The sequence below is a fragment of the Danio aesculapii genome, chromosome 9, assembly GCF_903798145.1.
Source record: "Danio aesculapii chromosome 9, fDanAes4.1, whole genome shotgun sequence".
NCBI classification, from domain to species: Eukaryota; Metazoa; Chordata; class Actinopteri; order Cypriniformes; family Danionidae; genus Danio; species Danio aesculapii.
Window position 1 is genome coordinate 11,383,612 of NC_079443.1, and position 15,779 is coordinate 11,399,390.

The 15,779-nt window shown below is 35.3% G+C and overlaps 1 protein-coding gene across 1 annotated transcript in view; it reads right to left on the reverse strand.

Annotated features, from left to right (window-relative positions):
- Positions 1-7,563, reverse strand: part of gpr156 (G protein-coupled receptor 156) — a 28,310-nt gene extending 20,747 nt beyond the window's left edge. The window contains exons 1-2 of the mRNA XM_056464948.1: positions 7,356-7,563; positions 751-904 (exon numbers count right to left, since the gene is read on the reverse strand). Coding sequence (XP_056320923.1) covers positions 751-867 — 117 coding nt within the window. The 5' untranslated portion in view covers positions 868-904; positions 7,356-7,563. The remainder of the gene's footprint in view (positions 1-750; positions 905-7,355) is intronic.
- Between the last annotated feature and the right edge of the window lie 8,216 nt (positions 7,564-15,779).

Sequence of the window (15,779 nt, forward strand, 5' to 3'; positions counted from 1 at the left end):
ATCTTTGTCTTAATTGCAAATGGATTAAATGCAAATGCATTATATGTTGTGTGACCGTCACAGACTGACACAGAATGACAGATGGGGGACATAGACTCCCTGTGTTATACCACCGTCTTTAATTATCAGCAGTTTAACAACAGAAAAAAACTATGTAATATTATAATTTTAAAATGTATGTATAGATAACCCTTTCATGATGATGCTTGCAAAATATGTATTTCCTATTTAAAAATTAACTTCGAAAACTTACCTGTAATTTCTGAGCTTTGACATTATCCTTCCATTCAGATGGCAGTACTAGGAAATGAATGTTTATGGTCACATGGCCAAACTACCCAATTATGTTAGACCTGCCCTGACCTCATTTAGATATCTTAAATTTTCATTATATATGAACATGTGCTTTATAATAAGAGTTGCTTTTTAATACTACAGAAAAATATGCAAGCAAACATTGTGGTTACAATTGTGATCGGTGGGATTACATCGGTTAACTGAAAGAGTTGTTGCCACCTACTGGCAGTTTTGGTGACACATTTATTTATCAGCATCGAGCCTATATCAAGGTACCAGCACAAGAAACACACTCAGAAATATTATTTAGATAATAATATCCCCCATATCACTTTAGTAATGCTTATGCAGTTTTAAAGGAAAAACTCATTCAAAATGTAAGGCCTTTCCTGGTGGTTTCGCTGGGTGCTGCTGGATTAGAATAGGTGTGTGTATGTATGTGTGTGTATATACCGCTGTGAGTGCACAGAGTCTCTGCAGGATGTCCCAGGCCTGCTGGCTGTTCACTCCAGCGTTGATGAAGCAGACGCCAGTTTCACAGTGAAAGCTGCAGTTCAGTCCTGCCTCCATCACTGGCCTGAGCTCTAGCTCAACTCACACACACATCCTGACGAACACAAAACAACCTTCAGACAACAGTTCATGTTCACACACACACACACACACACACACGCACACACACACACACACACACACACACACACACACACACACACACACACACACACACACACACACACACACACACACACACACACACACTCGACTGACCTTTTATTTTTCTTTATTTATTTTTTGCCTTTTGGTGCACTGTAGAAGATTGAACACAAGATGGTGCTGTTATTTATTTAGGGGTTGCCACAGCCACAGTGGAATGAACAGCCAATTACTCTGGCATACGTTTTATTCAGTATAGCCTTCCAGCTGCAAACCAGTGCTGGGAAACTACTACTACTACTACTAATAATAATAATAATAATAATAGTAATAATAATAATAATAATAATAATAAGAAGAAGAAGAAGAAGAAGAAGAAGATTACTGTTGTTATTATTATTATTATTTCAATAACCTTTCAATTTCAGACTGTTTTTATTTTGTTGTATTACCTGATAAATATTTCAATTCTGATGTAGAATCACAGCAGTTCATACAGATTTTAATAAAGACTATAGCAGTCAGGGAACTGATGTATACCACCTCAGGGAACTTCAAAAAAATATTATTCCTAACATTTATAAATTATTTTATTTGTTCATATATTTATCCTCATTCTTAAATTGCTTAAATTCTTCATTCATTCAATTACTTATTTTATTTTATATTTTAAATAATTTAGTTTTAATTGTTTTCTAATTATTAGGTTATTATTATTTCCTTTTACTTATTAACTTTTCTATTACTCCCTATTTTTTTCTTTTAGAATATTTATAAGAGCAATTCCATGCAAATGTCAACCTTGCCATGAAAAAAATAGTTTTCACTCAAATATCAAAACTCTTTCTAGGATTTTTGTGTAGGCTTGTATTTTAAGGTATTGTATGGATTAATGGATTTGTGCTTTGAGTTTTTACTGCAAATTTCACATCCATAACACCGGAATTGCTCATATACTATTATATACATAATATACTAATATTACTGTTTAATTAGTGATGACAAAACACGCTGTATAAAATTATAGTAAAGCACACGCAATCAAAAGAGTTGGTGAGCACCACATTGTACATATACAGCGCATCCGAAAAGTATTCATAGCACTTCACTTTTTGCCACTGTGCTCATTGGAACTTTTTCTGTAACCTTCCACAGCCTTGTGCCTCGAGACAATCCTGTTTCGTAGGTCTACAGACAATTCCTTTGTCTTCATACTTGGTTTTTGCTTTGACATGCACTGTCAACTGAGGTACTTTATATAGACAGGTGTATGCCTTTTCAAATCATGTCCAGTCAACTGAATTTACCACTGGTGAACTCCAATTAAGCTGCTGAAACATCTCAAGAATGATCAGTGGAAACAGAATGTACCTGAGCTCAATTTAGAGCTTTACGGCAAAGGCTGTGAATACTTCTGTGCATGTGATTTTTCAGGTTTTTTATTTTTAATAAATTTGCAAAAATTAAAAAAAATATTTTTTCACATTGTCATTATGGGTTATAGTGTGTAGAATTTTGAGGAAATAAATTAATTGAATCCATTTTGAAATAAGGCCGAAACATAAAAAAATGTAGAAAAGGTGAAGCGCTATGAATACTTTCTGGATGCACTGTATGATAAACTATTGTACGCAATCAAGTTCAATACCAAACATCACTTAAGGCATGTTATAAAATATTAATTTTATTTATAATAAGCTAATATAATTACAAATCAAATGGCCTCAGATTAACACAGAGATCAGTAAACCGAGAAAAGTGACAGAGCAAAATAATCGCACTCTTCTGTGATGGAGCATTAGGACATAAAAATACAGGCTCATTCTCTTCTTCATTACATAATTATGGCTCTGATGTTTAAAAGCTGTAATCACATTGCTCCGCAAGCCTAATGAAAAGAAGAGGGAAAAGCTCAGGCTTGCCTCCACAACATAGAGTTTAAAGAGCTGCGAGCGACGCACTAAATCCCACATGGATGCACCGATTACCACTCACAATGCAGATCCGTGCGTCACATCGGCAGAATAACCGCAGGTATGAGCCTCAAAGGGCAGAACACATCACCTGCGCTGTGAGGGATCTACACAAAGGCATTTTAATGTGTACAGCAACACTGGTCTGTTTAAAGGAACACTCCACGTTTTTAAGGCTCCACTTTTTTAAACTCTCCATTTTTTAATCTATTTAGTCAATCTCCAGATCTGGCGGGAGCACTTTTAGCTTAGCTTAGCTTAGCATAAATCATTGAATCGGATTGGACCATTAGGATCAAGAGTTTTAATAATTTTCCTATTGAAAGTTGATGATTTTCAATGCTGTGCTCACCGGTTACTGTATTTATGGTGATGTTTTTTCTGACCTTTGTTTTTTTTAGTTTTTCTTTTTGTGATTGTGTCTTTCTGAAACTATGTGTTTACAGTATGTGCAAGTGTGTAATTGACATTGCTTTGGGAAGTTTTTTAATGCTTACAATTATTATTTATGAAGATTTTATATACCTATATCTCATGTCTTTGGACTGTGGGGGAAACCGGAGCACCCGGAGGAAACCCACACAAACACAAGGAAACATGCAAACTCCACATAAAAATGCCAACTGGCCCAGCCGAGACTCGAACCAGTGACCTTCTTGCTGTGAGGTGACAGTGCTAACCACTGAGCCACTGTGTCGCCGGTTATTTTTTTTAAATGATATTAAATATTAAAATAATATTTCACACTTTCAATGTGTTGCATTATTTCCAATCAATAAAAAGGTTTTAAATAATTATAAATAATCATTATAATTTAATTCCACCAATTTCATACTTCCGAATGGTGTCCTGAATATTTGTGTTTCAACATGAAATTATCAATTATTACAGGATCATTTAAATGAACAAAAGACGACAAACAATTGTTCAAAAAAAGTGTTTAAAAGTGCAAAAATTGTGACAGTTTATAGAATCTGTAAATATTTCAAAGCATATTCTTGTGTAATCATGTAAGGGAGACCAACTTTAGATTTACTGTAGATATGTAAGTATTTATATGCCAAATCTATTTAGAAGAAAGACCCAGTTACAGGCTAATAAAATTTATTAGATAAAAAAATCCCAGAAATCACATTTAAGCTACATATTTAGCTAAGATTTTGTTGATACAAAATGATCATCATATTGTGTCACCTAAATGTGGGCATCCAAGGCATTATCTCATTTGTTTATATTATAAAAAGTCATCGATGCCTAGTCAGAAAGCGTAGTTTCATAATATGTCATATATTTATGAGTCTGAGTGGCTATATTTGTGTCTGTACGTTTAAAGTATGTCCTAAAATGTCTTATGAAAGTGTGACTCAGCTTTAGTGGAGTTAATTTAGCAGCGAACGCATATGACTTTGAGCTCTACATGAGTCTATCGGAGAGTGACAGCATCTGGTTTGATCTCCAAACGCTCGAGGCACAGACATAAACACAAGCGCCTCAGACACACGGTTACTAGCAAACAAACAGCTCTAGAAGCAGACAGCATGCTAAACAGCAAAGCTAATCTACAGTACAACACATCAGACGCACACATCAGGCAAGGTGAATTCTTAGAAAAAATATGTCATTCAAGAGTATATTCAGAATGAACTATAACTTATCATTTTCATAGACCTAAATTAAAAAGCAGACTAATCTATATAGCATACTGGCTAGCATTCATTTGGCACTAGTAGCCTTCACAGTTTTTTTTGATGCAAGAGCATTTTTTCTTTAAGGAAGCATTTGTCAAACAAAACACATGTAAATTTACATCTGACACAAGTTCAGGCTAGTCTTGAGAGACTGAAACTTGGACTTGAATCCAAGAAAGAATTTTTAAAAATGCTAGTTGTGACTTTGCAGACTTGAGCTGATGAGTCAAGATTAGTCAAAGAGTATGACTTGTAAATCCAAGCTGCTGTTTAGAGTCAGTGTGCACTGATTTATATGGGAAAATACAAACAAACCCAGTCTATGATGTCAAGATATCGTAAATGTCATTCACATTGTCATATTTGTAATATTACATTACGTTTATCATGTCTGTGAGACTGAGAAAGGATTTTAAGTGTAAAATGTGAAGACAAGGTTATATAGAGTCAAGCTAACATACAGTTAGTAATCTAACTTTTGGATTTAAAAATCATAATCGAATCGTATCGATATTAAATCATAAATAACTAAGATAATATTTGGACATTTTAGTTTTTCCTGAAAATTATACTAAACAGATCAGAAATTAGCATGCCCATGAAATTAAGTCTTAGTTGTCTAAATTAATTTTAGCCAAATTAATCAAAAGCTGCTGTGAGCTGGGATCGAACCGATTCTTTGCCGGGGAGTCGGTAGCAGTCTGTCGGTAGAGCACTTTTAGAGGTCAGAGAAGTGAGGTTTACCTGCACAACATGAGCCCCCACATGTAACCCAATGGTCCTACAGCACCCATCCTGTTCTCAGCTGGGATCAAACGGTGATTCTTTGTTTGAGAGTCAGTTGCCCTAACAAGAAGGCTAAAGACTATGGCCTCTGCTGCCTGTCGCTAGAGCACCCTTAGAGGTCAGATGAGTGAGGTTTACCTACACAGCAGGTGGCCTCTGTTATAACCCCAGTGAGACCCTGTTATTGTAACTTTTTTCTTGTTTTGTCAGAATGACAAAAAGTACCATTAGCTGTAATACAAACATCTCTGGCTTAAATTCTGTAATATAAAGCAATTAATCGTATGTGCTAAAGCATTATTAGTTAAATTAAAACATGTTATTTTACATATATTTAATTCTTTTCATACATATTTATTATGATTATTGTCATTAGTGCACCATAATGCTTTTAGAATCATAATAAATGTAATGAAATGAAATTATTAGTTGAATAGCTGGCTGTCTGACTAACCATTTTTTACAGTGCATTTCCTGGCACTTTAGTTTTAGCCTTTGGGTGATTAGGACCATCAAAGCTAGCATTAATTCAGGAGTTTTAGTATTCAAGTTAAATCTGAGCTAAACCTTTGTTTTATGTGTCATTGACTTTTTAGAAGGGCTGTGTATTATAAAGTCATCTGACTAACACTTTAAATCCTTCTGCAAAGGCATCGACCAGCCAAAGTCTCGCATTCACACACACACACACACACACACACACATATATATATATATTTATTTTTTTAATTTAGATTAGTTTAAACATGCGTTGGTGTTTCATGTGACATCTTTTTTGTGGGTGGTTTAGAAATTCCTGTAGTTCCTTCCTAACGTTGTATTGTCATCTCTCCCAATATAGATCTGTAGTTTACAGTTTCCTGCAGGCATGACCGGCGCTGAGAGGCATTTCCGACCATTTTTCACTCTTCAGAGACGAATGGCGAAAAAGCAGACCTGTCCAACCAACTGATCAGTTTAGGTACTCAGTTTAGGAGTTCAGTGTCAATAACACACACAACATAGTCTGCAGAAATGCCTCAGAGAAAACACACTTCTAGGGGTGTGCCTCTTCTGTTCTCCTTTGAGCACACTTATCTCCCATGAACAAGTAAACACTGTATTTAACTGTTTTGTATTTGAGTACCCAAACAAAAATTAAGATTAAAGAGATTAAAACAATTATTATATGGATTAAACAAATAACCATGTTAAACCAGAAATCAACCATGGGTTGGCTATAGCTTAACCATGACATTAGTAGTAAAACAGAAATGATAAAAATGACAATCAGTGCTACTCGTTTGCTAAAAAACACCATAGTTCAGGGCAACAGCTGAGTGTAATTACAAAGTTTACAAACTTTATTATCCACGTCATGGGTGTTTTATTTTTTTTTAAATAAAGAGTGCATGGAATTTTATTTCACTGCCTCATGCGTTAGTGTGAACTAAAGTGCAGTTAGTTGTTTGAAGATCATATATGAACATTCCCCCTCACTGTTTTAATCCGTTTAGCAATTTCATCTGAGCTGGACAAGTAAGAATGCCGGCTATTATTGGTTTAACCCCATCGACTCAACGCCCACCGAAGACGCCAATAAGCCGCTAAAATGAAAGTCACGGCACGGAATGTCCAAAAAATAATCAATAGATTAAATTAAAATATAATAATAATTAATAGTTAACGCAACTAACACTAAATAGATTACATTTAAATAAAAGAAACTAGTAATTTAATTATTATTTGTTTTTTTAGCATACAACGTGGAACTGATATTACGATATATTTTGAAAAGTAGACTAACAAATAATAGGTTAATGACAATAAAATGTATTTCTATTATAACAGTCTATACTACATGCGTCTTTAATATTAAATATTAAAAAAAAAAAGATTGATAATTGGTAAAGTTAATTCAAATGACTTTACACACAGAAGCTGCAACACTAAATTGAAATGAGATGGCACAAACCTGTGATCCATGTGAATGAAAGGTGTTCTGGACTCCACATCTTTGAGAGGTCCGATTATAAAACGCACATCCCGATTATAAACGACGTCGCATTCTAGTAGCAAAAGTAGTCACGGCTTCCAGAGACTCTGTCTGAATTTTTAGAGTTGTGATTATCTGTGCCATCTATGATGAAGAGCAAACTTAATAAACTTCTGAAACACTGAAGTCAGAGCCGCGGACTGAGTCACTCAGAGAAAGAGGAGGTGACTTGACTGACTGTGAGGGAGGGAAACTTTTAGACGAGCCTTGTTAAATGTGGTTTGTCATTTTAAAAACACGTTTTCTCTTAAAACACCGTTGATTTGAATTTTTTTTTTCAAGCGAGTTCATTTCAAAATTAAAGTACATCTAATGTTTGATTTTTGATTTTTTTGCTTAGCACACTAAATAATTTGCAGGGTTCCACACAATTTATTCATGTTGTCCCAACACAAGTCGATCAAGTTAACAAATGTATGTGGTTTGAACATAAAACAATTAAGTCCCCCCCCCCAAAAAAAAATTCTCAACAATTGTGTTATTTCAACTTCTTTTAAACAAGTAGGATAGTTTGAACAAGCAGCATTTTTTTGTGTGTGTATATAGGCTACTGTCATTTCAGGTCCAGTAAAAAGAGTATATCTTTCAATATATCATCAAAAATAGAGTAAAATTATTATTATTATTATTTTGAATATTAAAATAATCTACTGTAAGTTTTTAGGCTTTTTCATTTCAATGTTAAAATTATTAAAAGTGCATTATTTAGGGTAACCTTTTTCTTAAGCTGTGTTTAGCATACATTTAGGCAACAATATTTTTTTCTATCTGATTTCAAATCAGCCATGTTATTTCTTACTCAGTCAGGATTCCAATAGTTAAAAGACATTTCCTCTTCATATTTTTTTGATGATTTGTGAGCATTGATTGAATTATAGTCGTGCAAAGCCCATATTGTGCCATTTTTAAAGATTAAATATGTTTCAATTAGCATTTATTTACTATTTATAATCTAAGTATCCTTTAAATAGAACTTATTGGTTAGTTTATTAAGAAATTAGCTTGACATTTTGGTTGAGTTTTTTTATTATTATTTATTATTTTGACATTTAAACTGGCATGAAATTTCATTTAATTCTATGTTACTCAGCCAATCATATATTGCCACTTCCAGATTTATTCATTTTAACTTTAAATTTAACTGCTTTATTATCGCTCTTGTAAAAGGCCTGTAACTGACATGTGATAGACCTCAAAAACTAGGATAAATACATACACAAATTTATTTCTTTTAAAATTATTTTGAATTAATTTAAAAGAGGGACTTAAATACTGGTTGTATGTGAAAATTAATTACATAGTTCTAATTAATACAGTTTATTGTATTACCTTGTTCTGTATCAGGAATAACAAAAATGTCAAAACGTTAAAACATATTTGATAAATCAAAGTTAAATAGGCCAGGATGTCCGAAATGTTTTGACATTTTAAGCTTGTTTTAACATTTAAAATCTTCATTTAATAACAACTTACATAATTAACACATTTTACCACTTGATTTTCTTGAAGTAGAAAAGGCGCAGATTTGGTGAAATCACCCAAAAGAGTTGAAACCAGTCTAGCTAAAGAATTCATTGTTTATCTAACTTGTTTAAGTTGACATAACTGAGTGGTCTCGTGGGACAGGGTGGCGTGTGGAATAGGGTGGAATCTGCTTTGCATGGGAGTCCTTATAAAAACAATAAAATATCATAATACCCTACCCTTCAATGGAAAGAAACACACTCGTGTTTATCACACCTGCTCCATTACGCGTTTGATTTGTGAGCGCATGCGCGTTGAGAGAGCAGACAGATTTGGCGGTTCTGTGGGTCGATGATGTCATCTAGCTCCAAGCGCGCAAGCGAGATCCGTAAGGGGTTATTAAAACCTCACGGACTCATACTCTGTGAGTTGTCATGCAGTTAGTTCCTTGGAAAGGTGGGACAAACATATTTTGGCTTGCTTAGTTTATTTTGTGTTATACAAATGTTTATAGGCTACAATGTGTTACTTGTGTCATACAATGTTGCAAGCTGCTTTTGTCACTACACTATTGGTGTTATTGATGAATAGTAGCTATAGTCTTGCCGACTGATTGTTATTGTTATGTATAGTTAATGAAATATTTAAATATAAGAAGAAACTATATGAACAACTTAGAGTCGACATTGTACAAAGTCTAAATGTTGAGGAAACTACAGTATTCTGTCGTGTCGGTTTTTATTTTCAACAGCAGATGTCGCTGTCGGGCTCGGTCATATTCATTCACTGACGTCAGAATAAGATCGATATTGAATGTTTGACTATTAATTTCTGCTAACGTCTTTCCTACTACTGGAGTCTCACTATAGGGCTGTTGTTTACTCACAAAAGAGGGTCAGTACTGTCAGAAACCAGGTAACCTCGTGGCAGATGCAGTGCTTCAAGCCCAAGCTCATGTTGCAAAGACATGTTGAATTTTTCATCCACTTGGAGCAACAGTAGGCTAGATGGCTGTCTACTCACTTACCAAGCAGAGAAAGAGGAGATGGTGTACAACCAGAAAGACCAATGACAACAGCATATGGCAAGTGATGCACAAATTTAGTAAAGTTTTTAGAAAAATCTAATTACATACTAGCGCATACAAGCCAGAACTCTTTTTTTTTTTTACTTTCAAGAGTTCTTAGAGAATATATAAAAAAACAAAAACAAATATATGTATATATATAAACATTGAAATTCCTTTTTTTTCTGGACAAATGTGTAAAGTGTACATGTGTAAATCATGCAAATCTATAAGAATTATGATACACAAGCTCCATATTCTGGGAAAAGAGTCTGAATTTTGAGACATCAACTTATAATGTAAATAAAAAAGCTGTAAATTGTGAGAAATAAACGCATGATTATTGTTAGGAATCAAAGATTTCAATGCAACGTTTCAATATTCATTTTCCTTCGGCTTAGTCTCTGATATATCTGATATAGCCCTTCTCTGATATAGGTTGCCACAGTGAAATGAACCACCAACTATTCTGACATATGTTCTACCCAGAGAAAGAATATACATTTTAAAAGAACTTAATTCTAAGAAAAACAATTATAAAGGCATTATCTTAAAATTGCAATACAAACATAGAATTTCAAGAAATAAGGTCTGAACTGTTTGCTGTCAAACATTATTATGCATAAATAATATTATATGGGAAACATAATGTGAACAATTTTCCTTACTATGTCTCAAATATGCCATAAAAATTCTTTACAACTGATACACATTCACCTAATTGTAGTTTATGTTTGATATCTCCACAATAAAGGTTAGATTTTAAATTAATGAATAAAGATTGCTCTTGACCTTACCAGGAGTCATTATACACACCAAAATTATCTTTATGGCTGAGTTTGATTTCAAGATGTGACTTGTATGGACAAAGAAATCAGCAGTGACTGAACAGCATGACGACAACACTCACCTTGGTAGGTAATAAAAGGTCCATAGTGTGATGGCAAGAATAACCACAGAATAACCGTAAGAACACAGTTCCTCATTCCATCCACCCACTCATGTCATGGCATAGCTCTTACTCACCTCCTGTGGCAGGCCGTCCTGCCCAAAATGACAGGTTGTAGATGCTCATATGCTGCTGTGTGGATGTGCCTCATATTCCAGACATGTTCAAAGCCTGTTATCCCAAAATAAGTTTCTGTTATGTGCACTCCACAACAGTAGATTCTCTGTAGAGAGTGCTGAACATTGTGCAACGGTAAAACTTTGCTCACAGCTCTCAACTTACAACCATTTAAATGTGAATGCTTCAATTTCATCCTGCCGTCTTTCAAGCGTCTCAGGTTGCAAGTAATTGCAGCTATACAGATGCATGCACACATGCTAAATGCTAACTGCTAGCTCATCCTAAACCATTGTTTTATTAAATTTGCACAGATATATTTCTATACAATTTCAGTTTTTAAATTAGCCATGCAGATTTTTCACAAGAGTATACAACATGCAGTTTTCACAAGAACTGGCTTTGGGTTAGGATTTTTCAAATTAAAGAGTGAAGGATTAGTTCATCCTTCCACAGAATCAAAAATGTCTCATGATGAGAAGACTAAAGCTCAGACGCCCACACCGCTGTCTGCTTCTGCATTCCTGTGGTCTGGTAGATCCACACATACAGGATATGGAGAGCTCATTATGTATTCAGTCAGCATTTTATTATTCATGAGAGGTTGACTTTTAATCAGACATTTCTTTAACCCTCAAAGCAGCATTATGTTGGTTTTTAGACTTTAAGGTAATGTCTCTAAAATTATATCAGTTTAATAACTAGATAGCTGAATTCTGCTTCTGTGGATACCGGATCTGCCTTCTGTCATCTGAAATAACACATGCAACTTTGGGTGAGTGACCGGGTACACACAACCCTGCCCATCCCTGTTAGCGTAACTATGGAGAAGTGTCTTGCTACCTGTGTTGGGCACGTTCCTTTAAAAGAGTAATTAGTTATAGTTACTAGTTCTCACAAATAGTAACTAAGTTAGTAACTGAGGTACATAATTCTAAAAGTAACTAATTTCCCAAAAGTAACTAATTACCAGGGAAAGTAACTACTTTAAAACAAATCTAATTTGTGAAATGACTATAAAATAAATATAAAACATTGCATACCAATCCACAGTACTTTAATGTTGTTGTGGGACAATGGGCCCCATCCCCAAACACACACGCACCTATAGACACACACCCCAGAGAAAGAGCAGTCCTATGGGTGAGAGAGACGCTGCTCTCATGAAAACCACTTCAGTGTTCTCAATTATAGTAACACATTTTTATTGTCAGTGACGGCGTTGTAACGGGGGAAACAGTAACTCATTAAATTACTTATTACTGGATAAAGTTTTGCCGTGAGTAACGCTGTTTATCTATCGTGCTGTTATTCCCATCACTGCTTGCTGCAGCCTGCAATGAACATCCAACCCTGCCCACATTCAAGTGCAACATCAGAAGCCACTGCCTCGTCACTACAGCCTGTAGCATGATACGTACTGCATCAAGTCCAATACATAGTGGACATGCATTCACAGGCGGTTGTTGCGAGAAACAATAATTATTTGTATAATTTATGAAATTACCCATTACATTGAGATTCATTAACACCCACACCTACCCCAACTCTAAACCTCACAGTTATTAATGTCTACACCTATCTCAACTCTAAACCTCACAGTTAATAATGTCTACACCTACCCCAACTCTAAACCTCACAGTTATTAACATCTACACCTACCCCAACTCTAAACCTCACAGTTATTAATGTCTACACCTACCTCAACTCTAAACCTCACAGTTATTAATGTCTACACCTTCCTCAACCCTAAACCCAACCATCACAGTTATTAACGTCTACACCTACCCCAACCCTAAAGTCAACCATAACAGTTATTAACGCTTACACCTACCACAACCCTAAACCCAACTATCACAGTTATTAATGCCTAAACCTACCCCAACCCTAAATCTGACCATCACAGTTATTAATGTCTACACCTATCCCAACCATCACAGTTATTAACATCTACAGCTACCCCAACCCTAAACCCAACTCACAATTGTTGATGTCTACACCTACACCAACCCTAAACCTCACAGTTATTAATGCCTACACCTACCCCAACCCTATACCAGACCATCACATTTATTAATGTCTACACCTATCCCAACCCTCACAGTTATTAACGTACATCTACATCTACTCCAACCCTAAACCCAACTCTCACAGTTGTGACTGTCTACACCTACACCAACCCCAACCTTAAACCCAACCATCAAATTTATTAATGTCTACACCTACCACAACCCTAAACCCAACTCTCACAGTAATGGTGCATTACAGTGTCTGACATGTCCTTGGATCAGTGGCAGATGTAGGCATGGGCAATATGGGCAATCACCCAGGGTGGCATTTTGCTATGGGCAGCATAGAGACCCAACCCTCTCCCTCCTCGATCTTCACTTTCATCCACAAAATGCCAGCATAACCACTGTGAAGTCGGCATGATCGTCGTTTGCCTAGAGCTGCAGTTAAGCTTGCAATGGTACTGCCTTGGATGTCCACCACAGGCTGCAGTTAGACAAGTTGGGGAACTGTACACATATAGAAATGCCATTGAGTGGAACAGTGTGAACTGCTTTGTTGGTAATAGGCTGTTGGGCATATCAACCACAAGTGAGAGAAAGCATAGCATAGTGCTTTAAAGACGGCATGAAATTGAAGTTATGATTGTTCCTATGTCCTGATGTGAAAGGAGAAAAAAAATTTAGGGGGTTGCATGATTTTGGCTTTTGGGAAACGATTGAATCATTGTAATATGTGTGTGGCTACCAAAATGATGGAAGATTGACAAATAAACAAAAGCAAGACACACAATGAAAGCCCCTTCCATGTGACCAGAAGTGAAGAAAAGTTGTTTCAAGGGAACAGGGAAGTCTTGATATTTGATTAAAGATTATGGAGGTAAAAAAAAGTTTTACAAAATAATGGAGTGCGCAGATACATTGTTTATAACAGATGTCACTATATACTTGCACAGGTTTTATATATATATATATATATATATATATATATATATATATATATATATATATATATATATATATATATATATATATATAAGAAGAGTAATTTAAAATTTTCATGCTGACATTAAATGTATGAATGCTTCACCAGTCATTATTACATAGTTGAGTCCTTAGGGACCCTGACCTACTCAAAGATCTCAACCCTCAAAACTAGGCTCTATTAGAATCAAAATGCCTTTGTCATATGGAAAGCTACACAATCAACATATGATTCACTTACAGTATCATTCAATATACATTCAGTAAAGTGATGACGTTCAGTAAGCTTCCTCAGTGTAATTCTCTGACAACAGAAATAAAAAGTGTTAGCTAAATTCAAAAACTCAGGAATTTCTGGTAGATCTGAAGATTCCACTTCTTATAATAAATTATTCTAGAAGGTTTAGGAATGTGCTAACAATTTGCAAATACAAATAATTTGTTCTGTAATTTTTTATGAAGACATTTAAAGGCTTTTCTTGGTTTCATTTTGAATGTTAATGGATTGCTCCCGAGCTACCAATTCGAAGAGGGGAGATAAAAGCTGTGAAAAGAATTATTTAACCAACTTTACTGCATTAAGCAAATGTGCAAGCTATGGCGAAAACAACATCTCAGCGCTCAGGACATTACAAATTGAGGATCACTGAAGTGAGGAGAGACACTTTCAGAGTGCTGTCAGCAGGGCGTCCGGAGGCTTTGAGATCTTAAAAAGTGGTCAAACAAACTGCATAACGAATAACACATCTGTTCTTCAAAACCCATCAAGGATCAGACAATCCTCACAGCATTGAAAGCAGAATAAAGTGGAAAAAAAGAGTGGCATCAATTTGTGTTAGCAGGTCTTTATCCTCTAGAGAAAGAGTGTGCTGTATAGAGTGGAACTTTGAATTTGGAAGGTGAAAAGAAAGTCTTTCTGTATTCAGCGGCGGTGATGAGATGGCGTTCAAATGCAAATGCAGGAACTCGGTCGTGTATATTCACCGGCCAAATCCTGAAACTCTTCCTGACCGTCTGAACTGACAAGTGTCTGGCTAATGGGTTCTGAGGGGCATCAGCCTGGCCAACTTAAACACATTTCAATTTTAATGATACCTTGAATACAGCAAAGCTTTCTTTTCTTTTCTGTTTTTACTTCAACAAAGTTTACATGAGCAACAGGTAATCACAATGAATGAATTCAATGAAGCACAGCCTTCAAAGTTTACAAAATGTTAGCAACGGAACCACGTGATCATCACTACCATAATGGAAATGAATTGATTAAGAGAATGGAGGGTGATATGTGTACAGATCCACACATGGGTTTTTCAGAATTTGAATGGCCATTGTTTACCAAATTGTTTTCTTGTTTTATTTTAACGGTGCTTACATTGTTCTATTTGGTTCCCTGATTTTAGTTTGAGGAAACAAACTTAAAAGTCCATGTTTGTTTTGGTTCACTTGATTAAATGTTTTCAAACCTTGTTCACAGCAGTTTAAATTGTTCCCACTCTAAGCCAAATGGCAATGAAACCTTTCCCCGGCTCTCACTGACTAAACTTTGAAAATGAGTTTTTCAGCCCTGATCTCACAAGAAAACATAGCTATTTTACATTTTGTCAGCTTAATGGCTAATTCATACAAATTAACTAAATCATACAAAGGAAAATGTCAGTTTTTTAAAAAGAAGGCATGGCACCAAACCCCACCCCTAAACCCAGCCTTTATTGGGAGATGAATCGTACTAAAATGTACAAATGAGATCTTACAAA